This window comes from Mirounga leonina, unplaced genomic scaffold, assembly GCF_011800145.1.
Source record: "Mirounga leonina isolate KUSES-001 unplaced genomic scaffold, KU_Mleo_1.0 Mir_168, whole genome shotgun sequence".
Lineage (NCBI taxonomy): Eukaryota > Metazoa > Chordata > Mammalia > Carnivora > Phocidae > Mirounga > Mirounga leonina.
This window is the reverse complement of record NW_023270426.1, coordinates 17,844,196-17,869,728: the sequence shown is the minus strand read 5'-3', so window position 1 is coordinate 17,869,728 and position 25,533 is coordinate 17,844,196. Positions and strand designations below refer to the sequence as shown.

Here is a 25,533-nt window from a genome sequence, read left to right as displayed (position 1 = left end):
ACAGCCCACTTAAGAAAGGCCAGAGATCTGTGGCGAGTGCTGACACCTTGCCACCCATGTTCTTCTGATGAGTGGGAGGACACATCCTCAGCCCTGAACTTGACTACCAGGGCTCATGGCTGAGCCAAGGAGGGCACACTTGCCTCTCACCCATGGTGGGAGTGAGAAGTGGAGAAATAACAGTGATCCACTGGAAAATCAATGGACTTCCCCAGAGTGCTGATGTAATTAGTAGCCCTGCCGTCAGTGACCATAAGTGCTTTGTGAAGCACCTCCTGCAAAAAATTAAGCCCTTGTCCAGTGGCTTTCCGATAACAGAAATAATACATCTGAATTTTATTCATTCAGAAATAAATGTGCAGTGGCTCTTGCTCTTCACGTGTAGCAGCTGAAACGGCATTCAATATCTGGATGTCTTTCTGATCAGATTTAGAATAATGGTGAAAGCCATGAATTACAGGGCACAAAGCCTGACATGTTTATTGCTTACAATTCATTTTATAGCCCTTTCTCTGAGGGCTTGAGCTGCTGAACAGGGGCTGATTGTGAGCTAGTAACAAAGAGAACTCCAGAGTCGTGTCTCGGTTCACCCCTCTGGAACAGGTATCAAGGCCAGAGCACGGGCCCGAGGCCAGGTGAGGGCCCTCTCTGACCAGTACCAACTTCATCCGCAGTGCCACCAGTCATCCGCGTGTATCCAGAGACCCAGGCACAGGAGCCCGGCATGGCAGCCAGTCTGAGATGCCACGCAGAGGGCATTCCTATGCCCAGAATCACTTGGCTGAAAAATGGCATGGATGTCTCCACCCAGATGTCAAAACAGCTTTCCCTATTAGGTAAGAACCGCCCTCGGTGCCTCTCTCCTCCTTCCATCAAGTTCAAGCTGATGCTTCCCCCAGCAGTGGAAATGAGAGACATGATTTGTTTCTAAGTCAGATGTGTCGGGAGTGAACAAACGTCTCCCCAAATTCTCCTGCTATCTGGGCTCACATAGGTCTGGCAGGCTTTTTGAGCGCAATGATGATAACCTGTCAATCAGATCCCAGGTCAGCGTCAGTTTAGTTCAGCTGTTCGAGCTCTTTCTGGGCATGTATCACGGATGTTGGCTGCCCTCAGCCCTGCTAAGGGCTTGTGTTTGTAATGTCACCACTCTGAATAGAAGGGAGACAGGAGGGAGGGGGGGGTCCCAGCTGAGCAGGCCATCCTGAGCACTGTCCTTCCTCCAGCCAATGGGAGCGAACTCCACATCGGCAATGTTCGGTATGAAGACACAGGGGCGTATACTTGCATCGCCAAAAACGAAGTGGGCGTGGATGAGGATATCTCCTCACTTTTCATCGAAGACTCGGCTAGAAAGACCCGTGAGTCCGCTCTTGCCTCTGAGGTCCTCGTTGTGCTGATTGGGGGATGTTGGGTGCAAGGGGACCAACTGACCAAGGCCACACCCATCATCCATGAGCCCCTGAAGACAGGGGTAAACTCCCATATTCTATGCTCAAAGCTGGGAACAGAGGGTGCCCAGAGGTGAGCAGACCTTCCCTGGCAACCTCGACAACACACAGAGAAGGTCCCTGGACAGCAGAGTGCCCAGGACCACAAGGAAGCTTGCATATCCTAGCCCCACTTCTGCCTCCTCCTTGCTGTATAGACTGGAACCTCTGCCCCTCACCCACAAAATTCCTCCTACTTTCCACCCACCAGTCAGTGTTGCAGATTCCACATATGATAGACTAGATATCAGTTCATGATCTATATCACGTGCTGCCATCCCACCATGGCCCAGGAAGTGGCCCGGCCACAATTGCACACATAACCTTGACTCCAGGGATTATAGCCCACCTGGTGGCCAAGTGTGCCTTCCCTGGTAGCCACCGCTCCCCAAATGGCATGATTCTGTGGACACGGGTGATAGATAGGATCTCTTGCCCTTATTCAAAGACTCCAAGCTGAGTCTTCATCATCAAAGGAGATCATTAGAAGTGTTTCAGATGGTCTTCCTAGGAGAATCCTAGCTGAAAATCAGTATGGCTTCTGGAAGTAATCAGGAGCTCTAGGAGAGCGGTTGCTTGCTCCTTGTCAACCATGGCAATGGAGGATCCCATTAGTTTCCATGATCCTGGGGACCTGATTTCAAAGACTGTTTATAAACTGAAAGGGTCCCGAGACCTGGAAACATGTGTCCACATCCAGAGTCCCATCAGAGCGCTGCTGCTGGGGCAGTGAGTGGGGCAGACTCCACACACGATGGATTAGGTAGCTGTTCGTCCCTGAAAGGAATCACTATGGTAAAGTTGTTGACATTGCTCTGTTCTCTTTTCCTTCCCTCAATCACGTTCCCGCGCTCCTGATTCTCGGACGCTGTAGTTGCAAACATTCTGTGGCGAGAGGAAGGTACCAAGCTCACTTCGTCTGTGTTGTGCTTGTGATCGCCTGTGTTCATGCCTCCATCGTGGGGCCATATCTCCATGGGCCACCATCAGCTTGTCCAGACACCACGCAGTCCCAAGTGGGGCCCACCTGCCAGATCGGATGGGAGCGGGGAGGTCAACGTCAAACTCAAGCGTCACACGCTGAGAAGCAGATTTAAAACCTACTAGTGTCTTTAATGGACACCAGTCCAATAGAACTTAAAAATGGGAAGTTGCCGTCTAAAGCTGTTTGAAATTGTCACTGAAGCAGATTACTTGGCAGGGGTTCCTAGTTGGATGAGGCCTTCAGCTTTTTTCCAGAAGCTGATATTGGTGTTGGGGTTTAGTGTATACTTTGAGGAAGTGCCAAAGAAAGAAGCCACCATGATTTCTGTAAATGTATATTTACATGTATATTTTTAAATGAATAGACTTTTTTTTTAAGATTTTATTTATTTATTTGACAGAGAGAGACAAAGCAAGAGAAGGAACACAAGCAGGGGGAGTGAGAGAGGGAGAAGCAGGCTTCCCACTGAGCAAGGAGCTGGATGCGGGGCTTGATCCCAGGACCCTGGAATCATGACCTGAGCCAAAGGCAGACACTTAACGACTGAGCCACCCAGGCGCCCCTGAATAGACTTTTTTAAATTTGTATTTATCAAACCATCTTTAGGTATTAGGTTGGGCCCTAAAAAAAAAATGGCCATTCTTATACATTAAAAATGGTCGAATATTGACAATTTCATGTGGTTCAAAAAATAGCAGGCCCGTGTGGGAACTGGGTTATAGAGCCTGAGTCACTGCTTGGGGTGCATGTGCCTTGTGGACCCCCGCCCAGGGCAACCTCTCCACCAGAGCAGAGTTCACATCACCTGGAGATAACTTACTCTCCAGGTTAGTGGATGGGGGTGTGAGGGAGATGTATGAGAAGGAGCAGAATGCACCCTGTGATTTCAGGGTTAAGCACAAAATCTACCTCTTTAAAAGCTGGCCTGGGGGGCACCTGGGTGGCTCAGTCGATTAAGCGTCTGCCTTCAGCTCAGGTTGTGATCCTGGGGTCCTGGGATCGAGTCCTGCATCAGACTCCTTGTTCAGTGGGGAGCCTGCTTCTCCCTCTGTCTGCTGCTCCCCCTGCTTGTGCTCGCTCTCTGACAAATAAATTTAAAAATCTTAAAAAAAAAAAACAAATAAATGAAAGCCGGCCTAGTTCCTGTCTCATTTTTTCCTCATGAACATCTCATGGCATTTCCTAGAGCCTAGCATATGCATGCCTGCGCGGACTCAGAGCAATTTCCCGAGCGTCAGGCACTGCTGCTCACAGTCCGTCTCCGCAAAACGAAAGCAGAGCCTGAGAAATGGTAGGCTTTAGGGTTCCTTGGAAGGACAGGTTGTAGCAATGGCCGCTCATCACGGACAGCTGTCCCTCGGTGGTGCGTGACACAGCTCCTAGGCCACGGTGCACGCAGAGCGCTTTCCCTCTGTGTCCTTGAGAGGTGGTAATTTTCTAAAGTGAGTTTACCACCAAGAGGCTCAAGTTTCAAAAGTGGAGCCCAGCAAAGAATGAAGCCGTAGAGGCCCCACCTTGAGGCCAACTTAAGACCCCCAGCCGCTTTCGGGCCCCGGGCTGGCAGGTGCTGCCCTCAGTGTGGACAACGCAGCGGCAAACAAATCCCACCCTGCCCAGATGGCCGGCTGCCTGTACCCTTCGCAGCTGGAACCCAGGGCTGGGGGTTAGGAAACACCGGAGTGTAACCCAACAGGCCAGCAGGGAACCGTCCCCTCTCAACAAGAGACGATCGGGGCACACCACAGCAAAGAAAGCTCCTTTGTGCCCCCTTAGGAGAAGCTACACTCAAACAGAACCTTCCAGGGGCCGGATCATGAGGCTGGCTCTCCTGCGAAGTCAGTAGTTTGTCGAGGCCCGCGTTCTGTTGCTGACGATGAGCAAGGCTGTGCTTCGCCTGCCATGTGGCCATAGCTGCAACCCCACGTGGTGTCCCCCGAGCTTTCAGTCTTGCCTTGGTCCTTGCAGCTGTCGATTTCCCAAGAGGCCCCTGGAGGCCGAGGGACCCCAGGGACAGGGACTTTGACTCATAGGTCTGAGCAAAAGAAGTTTGCCAGGTGAGAGTGGACAGAGAGAAGGCCCCACGGGGGCAAGATAAATGGGGACAGAAGCTGGGGTGCCCTGGGTGCCGAGACAGGGCCCTCATGGGTGGCCCCTTCGTGCAGCTCTGGGGACAGGCTGCCCAGCCCCCCAGGGTTCCCCACTGGGACCTGTGCAGGGTTCTCCCAGGCACTGCTGGCTTCTCAGAGGCTGGGGTCCAGTTGTGCCCAATGGCAGAGCCCTCCTGCCCAGAGCCCCTCTCAGCACAGAACCAGCAGCAGCTAAGACTGTGTCATGGAGTCAGGGACCTTGGCCCACACTGGGAACCCCGGGCACTGGGGCTTCCTGGTCAGTAAGGGCCCAAGGCCTAGAAATTTGCCTGCAGTCATTGGAAGCAGGTGGAATGTTGGTTCCTATTTCGTGTTACATTGTTTTCTAACACTAAAAACTTACCCAGATAGTCGGTGAAGTCACTAGCTGGGTTTCTGAGCATGCTAGGAAAGAGTGTGTTTTTCATGTATTTAATTTTCTTAGCATTTATGGAAATCTGTTGACTATCCTACCTTCACAAGAAAAGAAGTGAGGGAGAAAGGGAGAACTCAAACCTTCCCTATATTTGTGCCCTATTTACCTTTTATGTTGAGGCACGGTGATGCAGAAGAGCCCGGAGTAGGGGTTCAGGGTCCAGCCCCAGGTCTGACATAAATCCAAGTAGCCGCTAGCAAGCCTCTTCCCTTCCTTGGACCTCAGTTTTTTTGTGTTTATAATAAGGAGGCAGTACTAGCTCCTCCCACGGCCCTTTCTCTGCTAGTCTGAGATTTCTGCCCGCCGACCACGCCGGCCGCGCCGGGGCGGTGGTGGGAGCGGGCCTGACCAGGCTGTGGGTCCGTTGCCTGACCTGGGGCTGCCACAGAGAAATTGGTGAGGCAGAGGTGGGAGCAGGCTGTCTTGAAGGGGGGGGGGTCTGCTGGCATAGACAGGCCGTGAAATCAGCACAAAGGAGTACCAGCCACAGCTTTGTCAGGACCCTAAGTTCCAGGGAGTGGTGCTGTATATAAATGTGGCTTTTTAAAAAAAGAGCTAGCCTTTGCCTTTCTGGCATGATCTGATCCATCTGATTTGACTAGTTGACAAAAACGACCAAGGCAGACTCTTGCAGAACAGGGAAGACCAAATGTAGGTCAGAGCCAAGGCTAGCATTCATTTGAAACCTTGTGTCAGTGGCCCGCCCGGGGCGCCCTAGGGCAGAAGCACGTGTCCGGGAGGATAGCCTTGGGATCGCAGAGCCCTCGTCCGTTGTAGTGGTTCACAGCCCTCTGGCACTTTCTCCCCATGCTGCCCACACGCCACCTGCTCATCTCACGTCACCTTGACCGGTGCCTGCACCCCACGCAGCCAAACCGCAGGTGTCGAGTATGCCCCGTGTGGCACGTGACCCTACTTGGGAGCTAGCCGCTGGGGACAGTGGAGCATAACCATGGCCGTGTTTGCTCCTCGCAGGCCTCAGTGTGGGGAACATGTTCTACGTCTTCTCTGACGATGGCATTATCATCCTGCACCCCGTGGACTGTGAGATCCAGAGGCACCTCAGACCCACGGAGAAGATCTTCATGAGCTACGTAAGTGTCCGTGCCTGCAAGTCAGCCTTCCATGACGGCCCCCTTGACTTCCGAGACTCCATTTGCTGCATGTGGTATAGTTCCACATGCGTTCCAAGGCTCCAGAAAGTCCACGGGAGGCTAAGAGTTGAAGGTCTCATTCCTTGATTGGGCCTTCAGTACACAGAGCCCTCGGTGAGGCCTAAGGCTTACAAGTGGGTTTCTCTTCTCCCCAAGTTCATAGAGAAAGGATGGCGACAGCGGTATGAACAGATAGCCCAACAGGTGCTGCTAGAAGGAGGTGCAAGGTGCACTGGGACACTGAGGGGCGAGGCCTCTCCAGACCCAGGGAGGACAAAGTCAGAGAAGGCTCCTGAGCAGGGGACCCCTGGGCTCAGGTGTGAAGAAGATGTAGGAACTGGGGATGGGTTTCTAAAGGGACTGTCATGAACATGGCAAAAAGTGGCATAAAATGTCTTGTCACATCCGGGGAATCACAAATACTTGGTCTGACTGAGATTAGGATGACTGTAGGTCAGGGTCAAAGCTAAGGAGTTTTAATGGCAGATCTTAAAAGTTCTGGGGACCCCTGGAGGACTTCAAGTGAAGCAAGGCCCTGGTGGGGCTGCTTTAGAATACATGCAGGGCCCCAGTGAGGGTAATGATGAGCAGGACCGGATTGGAAGCCCAGAAGCAGGTGCAGAGGCTGTTGTGAGCATCCAGGTGAGAAAGGGTAGTGACCTAGCCAAGCCAGGGGCAGTGACAATGGGAAAAATTGAGTAGATTGTAGTGTTATTCACAGGTAAGATCAACAGGCACCACAACGATCATCCAGAGTCTTGCTAGGAGGAGCAGAGTACCCTTCACTCAGGAGGAGGAGAGGCAGGTTAGGGGGACACAGTTTATTTTCTTTCACTCTATGAGGCCCTCTACAGAGGCCACATTCTCCATCTCGTGCTGGGGATCCCAAAAGCAGAGCAGATAGGCTCCTCATCAAGGAGACGAGGGTGGCCTATGATGTAGTGAGTTTGAGATGCCCATGGGACACAAGCATAGAAACATCCAGAAGATGGGGACGGGGAGGGGATGGGCCATAGTGGGCTGGAGAGTCGTCGGCTCTCTGGCAGGCAAAAGAAGTAGCTTTAAGGAAGCCTGGAGAACATGGGTCACAGAACCTAAGGATAGCCAAGTTTACAAAAGGAAGGGCTCCTCAACAAGTCAATAGAGGAGGTGAGCTGCGAGGTTCTCAGGGGCCCCCGAGGAACAAGGGGAGAGAGCGTGAAACACGAGAATGCCCCAAGCATCAGAGGTGCTACGAAGCACGAGGCCAAATGCAGAGCTGCCATGCCACATGGACAGAGGCCGCAGAGATGACTGCTGGTGGCAGGTCCAGGAAAGCCTTTCTAGCCCTCCAGACCCAGCTGTCCACAGGCGTCCCCTAGATGGTGCTTCCTCACCCGGCCCCACCCCAGGGCTCTGTCCCTCCCATTGGTTTCTCTCTGGGCCTTGTGTTGGTGGTTGCCTGCATAAGGTAGACCCTTAGCTACTTGATGGTAGAATTACATTAACCCAAAAGAGTCCTCTGCAGGCCCTGCTGGGCCTCTCCTCAAGGATACGCAGTGAAGGAACTGGTGAGCAGCGACAGGCCTGGGGCTCGTGGTGGAAGTGGGCCATGCCCAGGCGGGTTCCTGCAGCCAGCTTGTTGCATTGCTGTGCGGGCTCTTGGTAGGTCTCAGGCTCTTGCGTCTCTCACATTTGTAGCTCTGGAACAGCTGTTTTCTGGGCTGTTTCATTTGAATTAATCATTTTTTAGATGTGCTACCCTTGATAAATTTTCCTTCCACGTAGTAGCCATGAAACCATCTAGAAAGAGTGGTCCTAGTTAATTTCTAGCAGTTGGGTTTAAATAATTGCACCCTGTCACATGGGCACTAATTTCTCATAGATTTGCAATAACCTGTAGCTCAAGGGAAATCTCTGAAAACATAACCACGACTCACATTTCCTAAAAAGCCAGAACAGGTCACAGTAGGGGAGGCCCCACAGGCCTATCAGACAGCCTAAGACCACGGTGAACTAAGCAACAGTCCCAAACAACCGTGTTCTCCTCTAGAAAATGCCCCACCATCTCCCAAGAGGATTACCGTGAGGCGAGCCTCTGGTCAAAGCACTGAGTGAGTAGGAGATTGGTGCATCTTCTCTCGGGTGTCTCTGCTGGATGAGGGGTCCACTCTGGGCAGTGGGAAACAGCACATATAGGCAGGGGCACAGGTACCCCTGGGTTCACATCCCACCTCTGTCACTCAGCAGGACTGAGTGGCTTTAGACAAGTGACCTAACCCCTCCAAGCCTCTGTTTTCTCACATGTGAATGGGGGTGGTTGTGAGGATTGGATGTGATGCCGGGCAGTGACCAGGGTAGAAGGTGACAGTTCTGCCCCAAAGCTATTGCAGTCATTTAGGAAAGACCTGGAAAGTAGATGAACTCAGGGAATGAGGAGGCCATCTCCAAGGTCCTTGGTGACTCATTTGTGGCAGACTGAAGGGGAGAAGGAAACAGCAACGGTGATGGCCATGCTCAGTCCTGGCTGGCCAGCTGCTGATGAAGACCCAGCGGGAGGGGCAAGTGTGGAAGAGAGGAACAGCTCGGGGGTGGCTGGCTGAGTATGAGGGGTCTGTGGGAGAACCAAGCGGGCACTGGAGAAGGTGGTTCTGAGCTAAAGACACAGATCTGGGATCCATCTGCATCTGGGCTTTGGCTAAAGTCAGGGCAGTAGACGAGACCGCCAATGGTGTGTGTGAGTGGTTTGAGTTGGGTACCTGAACAGAACCCTGAGGGTCAGTAGTTACAGGACAGGCAGACCAAGAGGGACCACAAGGAGACTGAGACAGAGCTGGGCCAGAGTCATGATGAAACACATGAGACTGTATCACAGAAGATAAGGGAAAAGATGGTCCCCATTTTCAGTCATTTATTCATTCAACAAACATATTTGAGGCACCCATTCTATGTCAGGCACTTTACTAGGTACTAAGGATATAGCAGTAAAGTAGATAGACAAAGAGCCCGCTGTCACAGAACATTCTAGTAACAGAAGAGAGCCTAAACAGAGGTAGACAAATCAGTGCACAAAGTTAAGTGGAAATGACAAACGCAGCCAGGTACAGGGGTGAGGCATGCTGGCAGTGCTAGGCCAATGAAGAGAGGCAGGAGGGTGGCACAGGGGAAGGAAAGCAAGCACGCCATGTGCATGAAGCACAGTGGGTAAGGGAGAGAAAGGCCGAAGGTCCGAGGAATAGCAGGAGCCAGAGGGGAGAGGACCTTGTAGACTTCCAGAAAGACTTGGATCCTCCTCTGAGCAAGAAGGAATGTTAATGGAGTGGAGGGTGTTGAGAAGAGGAGGGAGGTGGGCAGACTTACAGTGATGCCCATGGATTCTGTGTTGAGAACAGGTTGGCGGGGGTGGCCAGGGTCGAATCAAGGAGTACAACCTGGGTGCTACCCCAGTGCCCGAGCAACAGTGTGGCCTCAGCCCAGGTGATGGAGGTGGGAGCAGTGAGGCAAAGACAGATTCTGAACGTATTTTGAAGGCAAAGCTGAAATGATTTTTGATGCACCGGATGAGGGCTGAGGGGATGAGGAGAAGAGGACTCAAAGATGGCCGCAAGGGTCTTGGTCTAAGGAAGTAAAACAGTGGAGCTGCCATTTTGTTAAGGGAATGAGCAGGATTGGGAGGTAAAATTGGGCGTTGATTTTGGACTCACAAGTTTGAGGTGTACAGCAAACAGCCAAGTAGAATTAGGTGCTTGGCTGCTTAAGTCTGGAGTTTGGAGAAGAGGCTCTAACTAAAGATACAAATTTGGGAGTCGTAAGCATGTCGATGGTATTTGATGCCATAGGTTGGGAAGAGATTAGCAAAGGGAGTGGATTTTGGAAAGGAAAAGTCTTTGGGTGACCCCTGTGTGTTCCAACCCACAAAGATGGCAAACTGAGCAGGATCAAGCAACAGAGAAGGCCCAGCCCCTGGGGCGGGGTGGGTGGGAGAAGCAAGGAGTAGTCAGCAGACACCCCAAGTTCGAATAAAAAGGTGATACAGGTTTAATTTAATAAATGAGAAGTACAGAATATTGAGCTCGGGTGGGAGGATGGGTTAGCCCGGTGGTGGGTATTGAGGAGGGCACATTCTGCATGGAGCACTGGGTGTTATGCACAAACAATGAATCATGGAACACTACATCTAAAACTAATGATGTAATGTATGGGGATTAACCTAAGAATAAAAAAAAAAAAGCAGAAAAAAAAAAAGAATATTGAGCTCGGTGGGAACGCTGCCGGCTCTGTGGTGAGGAAGCAGAGAGGGTAGGTCACTCTTTTGGAAGTCTGGCCATGGACGGAAGTTTTCTATATGATGGGGGTGCAGAGAGGGGGAAGTTCGCACACAAGGGGGGAAGAAGGCAGGCCTGGCGGCTGCTGATAAAAAAAAAAAAAAAAAAAACCCACAAAGGGAAGTTCCAGCCTCTTAAGTGGGAGGAGGTGGAAGGTGGAGGTAGGAACAGACGGACAGGGGAGGGTGAGGGGAGAGGAACCCACACATGGCAGGGGGGCCGGGGAATGAAGAAGATATATGACAGCCTATCTCCTTTACAGGAAGAAATCTGTCCCCAAGGGGAAGGAAATGCCACCCAGCCGTGCCAGTGGGCCTCGGCCGTGAACGTCCGGCACCAGTATATCTACGTGGCCCAGCCAGCACTGAACAGAGTCCTCGTGGTCGACGTGCAAGCCCAGAAAGTTCTACAGGTACATCTCTCTAAGGGAGTGAGGGGGGCTTCCAGTTCTGCAGCACAGCCTGCCCCGGTCCTCTTGGCTTTCTGCACCCTGCCCAGCTCCGTGGAGAGGCAGTCAGACTGGGGACCAGGGGTGGAGAGCAAAGAAGGTTCCCGTGCAGCTACTCAGCAGTATTGATGGCCTACTATGTGCCGAGCACTGTTCTAGGGTCTTGGAAAACAGCCATGAATGAGCAGTCAAGTCCTAGATCTTATATTCTGGTCTGGGAGACAGACCGTAAATCAGAATGTTAGAGAACTCTAAATTCTAAGTGCTATTTACAGGTCAGATGTGACAGAGGAATTGGATGACTGTTTCAAATCGGCCCTCGCTCTGGAGGTGAACAGATTCTGAGATCCAAATGCCAAGTGGGATTCCCATTCTGGGAGCAGAGGGCGGGCCGGGGGGGCGCTGGAGGACAGTGAGGAGTGGGGAGAACAGGGAATGGTGAAGGGGGAGGTAAAGCACAGCCCAAGCCACAAAGGGTTTTCATCCAGGGAGTGACCTCATCTGACTTAGATTATGAAACAGTCAGGCTCTGTTAAGAACCAATGGCAAAGCACAGCAGCATCGTGGCTACTGAAATAATTCAGGCATGAACTGCAGACGGCCGTGGAGGTGGCGAGAACTGATCAGATTCTGGATAGATTTTAAATGTGGAAAGATTTTCTGCTGCGTTGAATGTAAGTTTGAGAGAGGGGAAATCAGGTTGTTGGGAGTTTTCTTTACCTTGAGGAACGGTAGAATGGTGATGCCATTTACTGTGTGTGGTGGATTGAATAATGGCCCCAAGATGCCCAGAACCGGGCGCCTGGGTGGCTCAGATGGTTAAGCGTCTGCCTTCGGCTCAGGTCATGATCTCAGGGTCCTGGGATCGAGTCCCGCATCAGGATCCCTACTCCTTGGGAGCTTGCTTCTCCCTCTGCCTTTCTCTCTCGCTCTCTCATGAATAAAAAATAAAAAAAAAAATCTTTAAAAAAAAAAGATGCCCAGAACCTATGACTGTCACCTTCTTGGGCACAGGGGACTCTGCAGAGGTGATTAAGGATGTGTAAATGGACCGTTACTGGGGATGACCTGGATGAGCCCTACCTCCTACCTCAATGCAAGTGCAAGTACCCGTAACAGAGGGAGGTAGGGAGAAATGTGCCTGTGTAGGGGTGGGAGTATCTGCATCACTGAAGTAGGCAGGAGTCCGTGGAATCCAGGGCAGAGAAGTAGAGATGCCACTGGGAGGACTGAACCACACCGGTGCTCTGCTGGCTTTGAAGATGGGGGAAGGGGCCGTGAGCCAAGAACTGCAGTGCTAGAGGCTGGCAAAGTCAAGGAAACACACTCTTCCCTAGAGCCTCTAGAGCGGGCACGGCCCTGCAGCCGTCCCTGTTCAGCCCAAGGAAATTAATTTTGGACTTTGAGCCTCCAGAACTGTAAGAGAATTAAATCTGTGTGGTTTTAAGCCACTCAGTTTGTGGTACTAGGTTATCATAGCAACAGGAAAGTGATGCACTCTATAGCGACTTCGGGAAAGGCAAGGGTGCAGGCCATGGAGCAGGAAGACGAGAAAATTAGGAATTTGGGTTTAGACCTGCCAAGTGTAAACTGCTATTATAAATGTTAGTTGGGGCGCCTTGGTGATTTCTTCAGTTGAGTGTACGACTCTTGATTTCAGCTCAGGTCATGATCTCAGGGCTGTGGGATTGAGCCCCATGTCAGGCTCTGCACTTAGCAGTGAGTCTGCTGCTCCCTCTCCCTCTGCCCCTCCTCCCCACTCATGCTCTCACGTTCTCTCCCTAAAATAAATCTTAAAAAAATAAAAATAAAAATGTAAGTAGAGATGTCAAATAAGCAATTGGATAAACAGGTCTGGAGGCCGACGAGAGATCTAGGCCAGAGACTTCAGTGTGGGTATCGTCACCATACCAACTGTTAAATCCAGAGAAGTGGGTGAAATCACTGAAGGTAATACAGGTAGAGAAGAGGTCAAGGTTGGAGCCCTGAGGCACTCCAACACTTAAAGATCAGGAAGGAGAGAAGAAGCCAACAAGGAGACCAAGCAGGAGGAGCCTGAAAGGTAGGAGGAAAATTGGGGCTGGAGGAGGAGAGTTGAGGGTTCCAGAAACCAAAAACAAGAGTGTTTTAAGGAAGAGTTTGCAGTTAGTGGTGTCTGATACAGCTGAGCATTTGCAGATCATGGATCCTAAGAATCAACCATTGGATTTGGTATCCCATGGATCACCTTGGCAGGAGCAGATAACATGATTGTAGAATACAAGCTTGAGGTCATAGAGATGGTGAATACAGACAAGCATTTTGAGGGGTTTTGCTATAAATATGAGTAAAAGGAGTCAAATGAGGCAATAGGTAAAAGAGCATACTGAAGAAGCTTCTTTAGAATAGGTGACATTACAGCATTTGTATGCATGTATGTATGTAATGCTGGGGGGGGGGGGACTCCCACACATCTTCCCTTTCTTCTGCATCACTGAAGTAGGCAGGAGTCAGTGGAATCCAGGGCAGAGAAGTAGAGATGCCAGCTTTGGATAAAAGCACATTCTTTCATATAACAGAAGGAAATTGAAAATATTCAAGTACACTTACAAAGAGGTGACAGTTAACAATTGGTGGCAGGTGGATGAACATTTCTTGTGTTTGCTTTTATTTTCTCAGTGAAATAAGAAAAAAATTATCACCCAGCCTGGAGGTTTGAAGAGAGAGGTGAAGGGTGCATTTGAGATTGAACTGACCAGGGCACTGTGCTAGGACTGCTGGGTGAAAGCAAAGGCCCACTGAGGGCTTGTGGATGTAAAGAGAAAGTGAGGCCAGCGAGCAGGGTTGTGGTTTTTCTTCCCAGCAATGCCCCAGTGCACACTCATTGTAAGGGGGAAAATGTGGATGTAACCAGGGTTTTGGTTTCTCCAGGCCAGTTGGGCAGAAGGCTTTCTGTTAGTGATTTTTCTGGCCAGTGAACATACTCTGAGTAATTTCAATCCTTTGAAATTTCTTGAAGCTTGCTTTATGACCCAGCTTAGAATCAATGTGGATAAAAATGTTTCATTTGCACTTTAAAAGAATGTGTGTTCTCATGGTAGGTACGGTATTCTGTATACATGTCAATTATGTCAAGATTGTTCATTGCATTGTTCAGATCTTCTAAGACATTTTTTTAAAAAGATTTTATTTATTTGACAAAGACACAGCGAAAGAGGGAACACAAGCAGGGGGAGTGGGAGAGGGAGAAGCAGGCTTCCCGTGGAGCAGGGAGCCCGGTGTGGGGCTCGATCCCAGGACCCTGGGAACCCGAGCCGAAGGCAGATGCCTAATGACTGAGCCACCCAGGTGCCCCATAAGTCATTTTTTTCTTTGTCCACTTAGTCTATCAGCTGCTGAGCAGTGTGTTGGAGTCTCACACCGTGATTGTAGGTTTATCTAAATTCCATCCATTTTTGCTTTAAAACTGTAGTAACTTCCTGGGGCAAAGACTTCTTCATTCTTACAAATTCTATTTCTGGCTATGCTTCTTGCCTGAAAGTCTGTTTTTGTCTAACACTAGTACAGACAGATCAGATTTCTTTTGATTAGTGTTAGCTGTATTTTTTCTGTCCTTTCACTTTCAACCTTTCTATGTCCATATATTTAAAGTGGCCTTTTTTAAAGCCACATGTGTTTGGGTTAGCCTTTATCTAGGATAATAATCTCAGTCTTTTACTTGGATCATTTGATCCATTTATATTTAATGCAGTTAATTATATAGTTAAATCTACCATCTTACTGGTTTCTTATTTGACCTACCTGTTTGTTCTGCTTTTTACTCTCTTTAGATTAGTCAATTATTATTATTCTGTTATTGTTAGGACTGCCACAGAGATTATTACATGCATCCTTGCCTCAATACAGTCCCATGTAATTTATGACTTCACTTCTCCAATAACGATAGAACCATGTAACAGTAACTCCTCTCCTGCCTTTTGCATGATTGTGGGAATGAATTTTATCTCCATATATATAGACCTGACTTAATATTATTTTGTACACTTGGTAGTCATTTATATTCACCCACATATTTACTCCTTATTCCTTCCTGAAGTACACAGTTTTGTCTGGGATCATTTTCATTGTGACAAAATCATTGTGACAAAAGACTTTTTTAGTGAAGATCTGCTGGCAACACAGTTTTTGTTTGTTTGAAAAGACCCTTATTTGCCCTTAATTTTTAAAGACTATTCACTGGACATAGAATTCTACCCTGACAATTCTACTTGCTCAGCATTTTAAGATGCTGGTCTACTGTCTTCCGTTGTTTTGTTGATAGGTCATGTATCTTATTTTTTTTCTGACTACTTTTCAGATATTCTCTTTGATCTTTAGCAGTTTTACTTTGATGTGCCCAGGGATGATGTTCTTTGTATGTATTCCAATTTGGAAGTTTTAGTGGTTCTTGAATGTGTGGATTGATACCTTTCATCAGACTGGAATTGTCTCTTACCTCTTCTTCGGAAACTTAAAAAAAAAGAAAAAGTTAGACATTTCCACTGTGTCCCACATATCTTTCACTCTTTTTTTCCCATCCTTTTTTGGTCTCTTCATGCTTCAATTTTAGTATGTTCTATCAACTTGTCTTTCAGTTCACTAGTCCTGTCTTCTGCTATACCTAATATGGATTTAACAGAACCTATTTATTGAGTCTTAATTTCAGGTGTTGCATTTATACTAATTTTACTTCTGTATATAAATTTGTAATTATCTTTTCATGAATCATTCATGGGTCTGTTTCTCTTGTATTTTTTAGTAGTCTTTAGTCATATAGTCTGTATCTTGTAATGCCTAGTAATTTTTTAAATCCCCAACATTCCATATATAAAAAAGATAGACTTGAGAGGGCTCTCACCCACTGAAGAGGCTTTACCCTTTCCTCTGCTAGGCAGAGACAGTAGAGAATCACTTTAATCAAGTACTTAGTTGAATCAAGGCTGAATTGAAGTTTTTTAAGGCTTATTCTGTCTCTGATTCATCCCTAGAAGTTAGACCTTCAGGGTTTTTAACTGAGAGCCTAGTATATTCTTCAGTATCTTTTTCTTTTCCCCTCCATATCTTTGCTCCTCAGCATATTGAGACTGCAGAACACTGTTCTGAATTTAAGAGATTATTGGTTTAGCTCTTCAGCCTCCAAACTCCACCACACCTCAGAATGAGCATATGAATTATGATAGGAGACATGTAAATAGAAAGGAGAGAGAAGGCTACAGTCTAAACACTAGGGAAGTTTTGCTGTGAAGAGGGCAGCTGGAAGAGAATGAGTAATCAAGAGAGTTTTGAAAAGAGAGAGACCAAGAAACTAGAGACAATGTCAAGACGGTATTATTGCTGGTGGGTTACAAAGCTCTGGGTACAGGAAGACTGTGCCAGATCCTGAAGCCTTTAGCAAATGAAGGGAAGCAACCAGGAAGCTGGCAGATGCTGGGATCTTCAGGGGCTTTTTAATGCAAGAAAGGGAAGGGGACTTCAAAGATTGTAATGAAGGGCGAGGAAATATATGTGAGCAGGGAGGGGCAAAATTAAGAGTCCAGTTTTGTGTTTGTTGAGGTCATCCACAGAGGAATGAGTTCTAAAGTCCTCAGAGTACAGCAGGTTATCTGCAGCCATGCAATTGGATGAACTCACCCACAGAAAAGATTTAGAAGAAGGTCAACGATGGAGACCTGAGACATGCCGGTATTTACAGTCGGAATGAGGGGGGAGAGGAGAGGCTGAGAGACTAGAACGTTTCTGGAAGGGAATAGTTAACCACGTGGAGTCGTGAATTGTCAAATAAGAGGAGGATCACCAAGTGATTTCTGAGTCTGACATAAAGTTCTGGAAGAGGTCAGTGGAGCGATGAAGATAGACACTTGGTGGGAATGTTAAAGAAAAGCAGATTCGGGAACTCCACAGACAGTTCTTCAGAGACGTTTTGACCAATGGGAGTAGAGATGGGCAGCCAGTGACAAGAAGGGCAGGGGTCACCATCCAGTGGTATGAGTCTAATGGAAGAGAGTTTGGGAACGTATAAAGCTACATTATAAAAAAGCAGAAGTAGAAAACCGTCTCCATTGGAGAGGGCCACAGGAGAGCCTCTGTTCTAGAGGGGTAGTGGAGTTGCAGTTATAGCAGTAAAAAAGAAAAAAGTGTGTCTGCCTGATCCTACAGTGTGGGTCCCAGAGACTCCAGTGCAAGGATGTACAGAGAGAAGCTGTGCCAAGCTAAGAGACCGGGGATAAGCGATGATCTCAAAGTCAGTCTCAGGTGGCACAGGAGGAAGGGCCAACTCACCAGAATCTCAGCCTCAGAACCACCTGGAGAAGGACACTGAGAGTTCTAGGGGCCCAAAATTCTGGGAGCAGGGACCAGAGTGCCCTGCAGCTGATTCTTGAGTGGAAAATGTAAACCCTCTGGGTTTGGGCTTTTGCCAAGATGGTCTGGGTCCCCTGTAAGTAAAATCATGCAAGAAGTTTTTAAAAGGGATTCAACTGCTGGCCTCTAAAGAAAACCCAGAAGGGAGGCTTGGGCCCTGGCTTCCCGAGCAGGCTCACTGCCAAGGCTGCGAGGTTGGCTTCCCACTCACCTAGGCATTACAGTCATGTACACAAAGGCCAGAAGTGACCACCGTGTCAGCTTATAATAATGATGACCCACTTGTACGTATTTTTTTCAAGTCCATAGGTGTGGACCCTCTGCCAGCTAAGCTGTCTTATGACAAGTCTCATGACCAAGTGTGGGTCCTGAGCTGGGGGGACGTGCACAAGTCCCAACCGAGCCTCCAGGTATGTTGAACACATGGAGACCCACACTCACCCCACAGGAACAAAAGATGCTGTTCCTGTCTCATAAATGTCTCTTGCTTCCCTAGGTAGCTAATCACATTTACCCAAAAATCCAGGCTTGAGGACAGAGTGGCAAACAGCCTTGAGCCAAAGCCCCTCACAGACCATTTCCAAGGTACCTTTAGCCAGGCCTACCTTTAAGGACAATAATCCTGATGATGGGTAAGATTGTGATGTCAGGACAACCGGACTGTGGCTCCCAGGCCCCACCTCTCCTGAGCAAGGGCGTTCTGCACCTCGGGCTGGGCAGGCTCGAGAACAGTGTCCAAGCAAGTACTCAGGGGGTCCCTTAAGGAAGGAAAAGTAGTGGTAATTATGTCCATAATGGAAGCACATTTATTGAGTGCCTATAGTACTTTAGGGCACAGGAAAGTTCAGTAATGTGCCCATGGTCCAAGCCAGGCAGCGTGGCTCCAGGGCCCAATATTCAGCCACAGCCCTGTATTGCCTCTTGGAAACAGTTTGGGCCCAAGAGCTCTGTGGGATTGCCCCGTCCACCAATGGGAGAAGGTACCACCACCCCTGTGTGGAGTGTTTCATCAGGGATACATTCGAGGATTGAGCCCTAAGAAAAGTGATGTGAATGCCTAAATTCTCCCAGCAATCTACACAGAACCATTCTAGATGCACAGAAAAGAAGTTAATTCGTTTCCCACATTGGATGCCTCAGGACAGTAGGGCTTCATTCTCTCTCAGAACCCCAGCTGAGAAGAACTGCAGATGGAGCCCAGTTCACCATGTTCTCAAGACTGGGAAGAGACACCCAGGTCTTCTACAGAAGCTTCGTCCAGGGGACTGACTGCCCGCTTGCCTCTTCCCTCCTGGGCCAGGGGGACGATCCTGCTTCACCACCTCTAAATGGAGACTATTGTCATTTAATGGATACCATCACCCTGGGGCCAAGTGAGCTGACCAAAAATCCCCCTTACAGGGTCTAGGAACCTGAATAAAGCTCATTCAGAGCATAAGCCCATGGAAATCATAACTTTTATTGGTCCCTCTGGCAGCTCCAGGAAAGCCTCTAATGTAATTCAAGGGGAGGGGCCACAAAAAAATTTTTTTTCTGAAACCAAAAATGATTTCCTAATTTAACAGCAATGAGTTGAGAAACGGAAAGAAAAAGCATCAGATGGGCACTGGATTTCTCACCTGCTGCAGGACCATGGAATCTACAGGACTCTATTCCCAGCCCAGATATCCTCTACTGGGCAGGACCAAAGAAAACGTGTGTAAGAATTCAGAGACAGCATCACTCATCACCTCCTCTGAGGAACAGATCTGAGGAAAGATCCCAGACAAACACCAGATGAACCAGATCAGAGACCTCAAGATGAAGAAAGATAAAGAGGAGACAGTTGCAAACAATGAACCCAGAGAGGAAGTAAGATGGATGAGGACAGACTCCCTGGAAATAGTAATCAGTGCTAAATAAGGATGTCTGAATGAGAAATCCTGATACCAGTCTGTAATGGAGGATAAATTATTTCAGTAAAAATAAGCATAGGGAGTGGAGGAAAGAGGAAGGAGTAAAAATAATTAGAAATACCTTACTGGGATAAGAGAAGGTTTGGAGAATGCTGTTGGAAAGTAGCAACTGGGAAGCGATGGTCTCATTATTCCACGTATGACAAACTGATTTCTCTTGAAAGCAGAGGTGATCAGACTGGGTTAGGAAGGAAGGAAGGAAACTAGAACTTGTTGATGAGAAACACACATGCCGCAGAAAGAAGAAAAGGTTGCATTTAAAGGGGCGGGCATGGTGAGGACAGCTGAACAAGAATGTATTCAGAGTGCCACTCATATGAGGAAGGCACTAAAAACAGCAGAGAGATACTATGGGATGAACACCCGAGAGACATCAAGCACCATTATTAACTAAATGTCTCAAGAGTGATTTAAAATAAAGGAAAATGATTAAAAATGCACTTACATTGTACAAAGAAGATGAAAGAAGGATGTGGGAAAACTGAATGACACAACTTGGTTTAATATAAACCTTGCAGGCGCCTGGGTGGCTCAGTTGGTTGGGTGACTGCCTTCGGCTCAGGTCATGATCCTGGAGTCCCGGGATCGAGTCCCGCATCGGGCTCCCTGCTCGGCAGGGAGTCTGCTTCTCCCTCTGACCCTCCCCCCTCTCATGTGCTCTCTCTCTCTCTCTCATTCTCTCTCTCAAATAAATAAATAAATAAAATCTTTAAAAATATATATATATATAAACCTTGCATCAGCAAAACCATTTTTTCACATGTCCACATCCACACAAGTGTATCAGTAACTATAAAGGAAACAACTCCTGTAAAGGTAGATGTGAGCGGCAACAGTATCTGATAACTAGAAATAATTAATATATGACCTAATAAGAAAACACTCCTTTATAACAGTGGATCAAAAGGGAAATTACAGACTGTCTCAAAGGCAATGATAAAGCGATTGTTCCACATCAAGATCAACGGGAGACTGAGAAGTCTGTGCACATGGGTATCTGTGTCTTAAAAGCCTGAAGAAGAAGTACTTTTGTTAAGAAATGAGCACAAGACCAGAGTGGTAAGAAGGAGTAAGAAGACTGAAATTAATAGAAACAAAAGAACAAAGAGAGAAACAGAAATACTCCACAAGCCTGATAAAGGTAGACAAAACGAGGACGGAGGAAAAGAATACTACTGTAAATACAGGAGGATAAAAATTATTGGGAAATAATACATCACTACTCTGGGGCAGCAAATTTGAAAACCTAGGAGAAGTGAATGATTGCTTGCAAAATGTAGGAAAAAAAACGAACTGACCTGGAGCACCTGGCTGGCTCTGTCAGTAGAGGTGTGACTCTTGATCTCGGGGTTGTGAGTTTCAGCCCCACGTTGGGTGTAAAGTCAACCTAAGGAAACAGAAGCCTGAAATAGAACAATAATTATAGGGTTTCTGTGTTAAGAGCTACCACAGAAAAGTGTGCGGCTGAATTTTATCAAACCTTCCAACTATAATTTTAATAATATTTGAACTATCTTGGACCACAGGGAGGAAAATGTACAGTTTGTTTTAAATAGCCACCATCGGGCGCCTGGGTGGTTCAGCTGGTTAAGCGACTGCCTTCGGCTCAGGTCATGATCCTGGAGTCCCGGGATTGAGTCCCACATCGGGCTCCCTGCTCAGCAAGGAGTCTCCTTCTCCCTCTGACCCTCCTCCCTCTCATGTTCTCTTTCATTCTCTCTCTCGCAAATAAATAAAATCTTAAAAAAAAATAAAAATAAAAAATAAATAGCCACCATCATTTTAATTATAAAAGCTGACTGAAACTTGTATAAAAAAGTAAAGCTGAGGTACCTGGGTGGCTCAGTCGTTAAGCGTCTGCCTTCGGCTCAGGTCATGATCCCAGGGTCCTGGGATCAAGCCCCACATTGGGCTCCCTGCTCCGCAGGAAGCCTGCTTCTCCCTCTCCCACTCCCCCTGCTTGTGTTCCCTCTCCCGCTGTCTCTCTCTCTCAATGAATAAATAAAATCTTTAAAAAAATAAAAATAAAATAAAGCTATAGACTAACCTCATTTACAAATACAGAAGCAGGGCGCCTGGGTGGCTCAGTCGGTTGAGCGACTGCCTTCGGCTCAGGTCATGATCCTGGAGTCCCGGGATCGAGTCCCGCATCGGGCTCCCTGCTCGGCGGGGAGTCTGCTTCTCCCTCTCCCACTCCCCGTTTGTGTTCCCTCTCTCACTGTGTCTTTCTCTGTCAAATAAATAAATAAAATCTTAAAAAAAAAAAAACAAAAAAAACAAATACAGAAGCAAAATTCTCAACATGGTATTAAAAACGGAGTCCAGCAGTGCACCTAAATGCAGAAAACCAAGTCCCAGGATACAATGATGGTTCACTCTCAGGAAATCAGTCAATCTTGTCTTAACACAAACAAATGAAAACAGAAGAAAAAAAAAAGTAATATTTTCAATAAATGCTGAAAAGGCATTTAATTAAATACAGCAGATATTCTTAATAAAAATACCTAAAAACATGCAGAGAAAGGAAATTTCTTAATGAATACTATTTCCCAAAAACCAAGAGCAAATTTTGCCTCAAAGGCCAAACCCAAAAAGCATGTTGCTTACTATCAGGAATTAGACCATGATGTCTCCCATCAAGCGCAAAGCCTAGGAACCTCGCTTTGACAAGTGCACAGATTGAATAAGCCTGCCTCCTTCACTATGGGCTCGGGTTAAAGAAACCACGACTTGCAAACACTCCTGGAAATGTCACTAACACAACCTGTGTGATGAGCAGTGCTTCCGTATCCAGCAACTTGACTTCTCAGAACCTACCCAAAGGCCGTGATCATGGAATGGACAAAAATTTAGCCGCAACATTATGTGTTTCTGCATTGTTTACATGGGCAAAGCAAAAAATAATATCCTAGTGTTTCTCAATATCCAACACTGAAGAGCTGGCTAGACACAACTTTGCTGGGACGACTTGAAGGTGTTTCTAGAAACGAAGCCATTCCCTCAGCAGCCAGTTTTGGAAGCCAACGTCTTCTGGAGTCCCCCAGATCACTCCTTTGCCCGCCAGTCCCCAGCCCAATGAGGGCTCCCATCTCCACTGGTTCTATCTACCCGCTGAGGGAGATGCTCAGCCTTCAGGACCCCACACTGACGACCAAGTGACATTTCCTGGTATCACACCACCAATGTACGGCTCCTGAACCAAGCCCATAGAGCCAACAGAATTGAGGGGTTCAACGATTCTCTTTGGGGCGCAAACGCGCCCAGGCACACTGCAGGACGCAAGGCCAAGAAGGAACTCAAGACGCATCGGAGAAAGTGCGTTCTGATGAAGTCACCTCTGAATACAGGGTGTCAGCGTGCTGAAGCGTGAATGACACTGACCGCTGACAGCCTGTAATCGTCCATCTCTATGAGAAGCTAAAATGACAGGCCTGGTATCAAGCGGTGATTGTATGACTTCGTGGAATTCTACAGCACTTTCCCTTAGACACTCCCAAGATCCAGTTTCCTCAGGCTGCTATTTTCTTAATGCCCAGTTCTAAGAGTTTTTTCCCCCCGTGCACTTGCCATGGAAGTGTCATTTGGCCATTTTAAAAACCCACAGAAAAATAAGCTAATGCCATGTTACAGTTTGGAGCTGGCCCAAGGCTACAAATAAAAATCACAAGCCTCATCATTCCAATCCGGCATTCTGCCTGCGTGGCCCTCCCAAGGGAACCATGATCCAGAAAAGCCTCAAACCTCAGCCCTGCCCGAGGAGGCAGGCCAGGTGGTGTTCATTTTCCCATAAAAGAAAGAGCCAGAAGGCAGGCCTATTCTTCGAAGGTAAAAAGCATCCAGAACTCCAAGCCTTGTGAGTCACAAAACCCCAAGAGACCCTGTCCTCAGCCTCAGGCCGCACAAGTCTGGACCCTTCTTTCTGTAGACACAGCCACAATATCCAGATCAGGAAAAGTGTCTCAGCTCTGTGTTCAGGCTTGAGCCCCTGCTCTCCTGCTCAGAGGGTCTGGGCTTGACCTTGTGGACCTTCCTCCAAAATGGCCCACCAGCTGGCCAAGCCCCTCATCTGGCTGCAGGTCGGCCACCCTTCAGGGCACTGGCCTAGACACTGGGGGCTGATGAGCTCGTTCTGAAGACAAGGGGACACAGGCTGGCTGGCACGATGTCTCTGGCCTGGCCATGCCCAAGGCTAGGGTAGCTGCTGGACGGAAGCTCAGCCTGACCGCAGGGGGCTTCCTGGCAGGACCTCTAAGCCACGCTCTCATCCCACCCAATCTCCGATAGCACTTGGCTCTCTTCTGCATCGCCGGCACCCACCAAGGATTTCCACACCGGACAACGGCTGCAGCCGCCTCCTGCCGACTCCACAGGAGCTTGGGTGTTACCTCCAGGGAAACAGAGGTAGCTATGCTCGGTCGCTCCCAGTGTGGACAAAACCCAGTGCCTGACTCTTGATTTCTCACAGCAAGGCCTTTCTGCAGCCAGACCCGATCCCCAGCATTCTAACTGCAAGCCATCTAAATGGCCTGAGCAGCATCTTGGAATGGCGTTTCTGCAGAATTCCTGCCTTCTCCAATAAATTATGGAGCCACAGTTCCCAGAGAACACCTCTGTGAGCAGTACAGGACAGAGATGCCCAACAAACGGGCCCAGGCACCTGGCATCAAAGGAAAACAGGGAACCAGTAAATCTTTCCAGCATTTAACATTTTTGTGATTTAAAAGCTCTCTCTTTTCCCAGGGTGACCTGGATGCTGAGATGGTGGGATTCTCTGTTGTGGGGGAGGTGGTCTCTGAGCAGAGTGACCATTCTGTTCTGGGGACCTCTCTGGGACGCTGTGCCTTCAGAGGGCTGACAATGTCCCATGGGTTAGGATCAGGCCTGCCTGAGCAGGAGGGCATGATTCGGGCATTCATATCTGTCCCACCACTTCCTCTCTCCAGGAGGACGAGTCCCTGCCTCTGACATTCCCAAATAGCTCCCACTCTGCTCCTGCCCACCCCCCTCTCTGAAGCAGCCCGTCTGCTGAGGGTCCCTACCAGCACATGCAAAGTTTTCCAGGTTGCCCACCCCTACTGGAGTGGGCCCTCACCAGGACTCCTGCTCTGTGTTGTAGGTGATCACAGAAGCCAGCACTGGCCAGGGCCAGCACCTTATCCGCACGCCCTTTTCAGGAGTGGACGATTTCTTCATCCCCCCAACAAACCTCATCATCAACCATATCAGGTGAGACGGGCCCACAGTGCCCTTAAGTACCCCCGTAATCCAGCTCAGCCGTGCACTTGCCCACCGTGAGACCTGCTCCTTCTCTGTCTCTCCCACTCGTGCTGAGTGGCCTTGGGCTCCCTCACGAGGGGACAGAGAAATGGACCCATCCTGAGTCTTTAATGGTCATAGTTAAGGTGCCTTCCTGCCACCCTCAGACGCCCAATGAGGACAGGAAGTCTCATCCTCAAGGTGAGGACAGTAGAGGAAAGGAATCAACAGTGGTTAATGGATCACACTCTACTTACTAGACACATACAAAAAAAACTAGTCAAAGTGGTCTTGACCCCTTCTTACAGATGAGGAAACAGAGGCTCAGAGAAGCTAAGACCCTGGCCAAGTTCACACAGCCAGGAGCCCCCCGAGCAGCCATGCAGACGCCCAGCCGGGAAATGAGCCCTCCCAGTTGTCTGGTTTGTCAGCATCCAGAACAGCCTAATAAAGGGAGCCATGGTCCCAACTGCAAACCTCATCCCAGCCTGGCCCCTCCCCCTGCCTATTCACGTCAGAGAACCCCCCACCCCTAACTGGAAAGTCAGCACTGCCGAAGACTAAGCCTGCCCTCTTATCAAGGCACTCAGACCCAAAGGTCTTGGGGGCACTGTTTATGCCTACCTTTTTGTCTGACATCAAACACCTTTCTCCAAGAAGAAATGCCTCATTTTTGTACACTGAAACTGGACTTCTAAAACTAGGCCCAGCCATTTATCCAAGCCCAAGGAAGAAAACACCCCTTAATGAACCCCTCCCTGTAGACAGCACCTGGGGAGAGCTTCTAAGATGGTCCTAAAGGGTAAAACCCCCCAAAGAAGCTGAATTCAGCCAGGAGTCTAGCAAACTTACAGGCTCTGCACTGTCTGTGTGTGGCTTTAATATGTGTGGCTGTAAGAGTGGGCTTCTCTTTCCTGTTCTTTCGTGCTCTGGCTTGTTAAGAATGCTTTCAAGAAGCTTTAAACTGGGCATCTCAGGCTGACGTGCTCCATTAGTTACTC

At 48.5% G+C, this 25,533-nt stretch overlaps 1 protein-coding gene across 1 annotated transcript in view; it reads left to right on the top strand.

Annotated features, from left to right (window-relative positions):
• FSTL4 (follistatin like 4) overlaps positions 1–25,533 on the top strand; it is a 542,960-nt gene that overhangs the window by 515,766 nt on the left and 1,661 nt on the right. Inside the window, exons 9-15 of the mRNA XM_035014126.1 lie at positions 675–836; positions 1,227–1,361; positions 2,365–2,391; positions 6,013–6,131; positions 10,758–10,907; positions 17,624–17,731; positions 24,393–24,502. Coding sequence (XP_034870017.1) covers positions 675–836; positions 1,227–1,361; positions 2,365–2,391; positions 6,013–6,131; positions 10,758–10,907; positions 17,624–17,731; positions 24,393–24,502 — 811 coding nt within the window. The remainder of the gene's footprint in view (positions 1–674; positions 837–1,226; positions 1,362–2,364; positions 2,392–6,012; positions 6,132–10,757; positions 10,908–17,623; positions 17,732–24,392; positions 24,503–25,533) is intronic.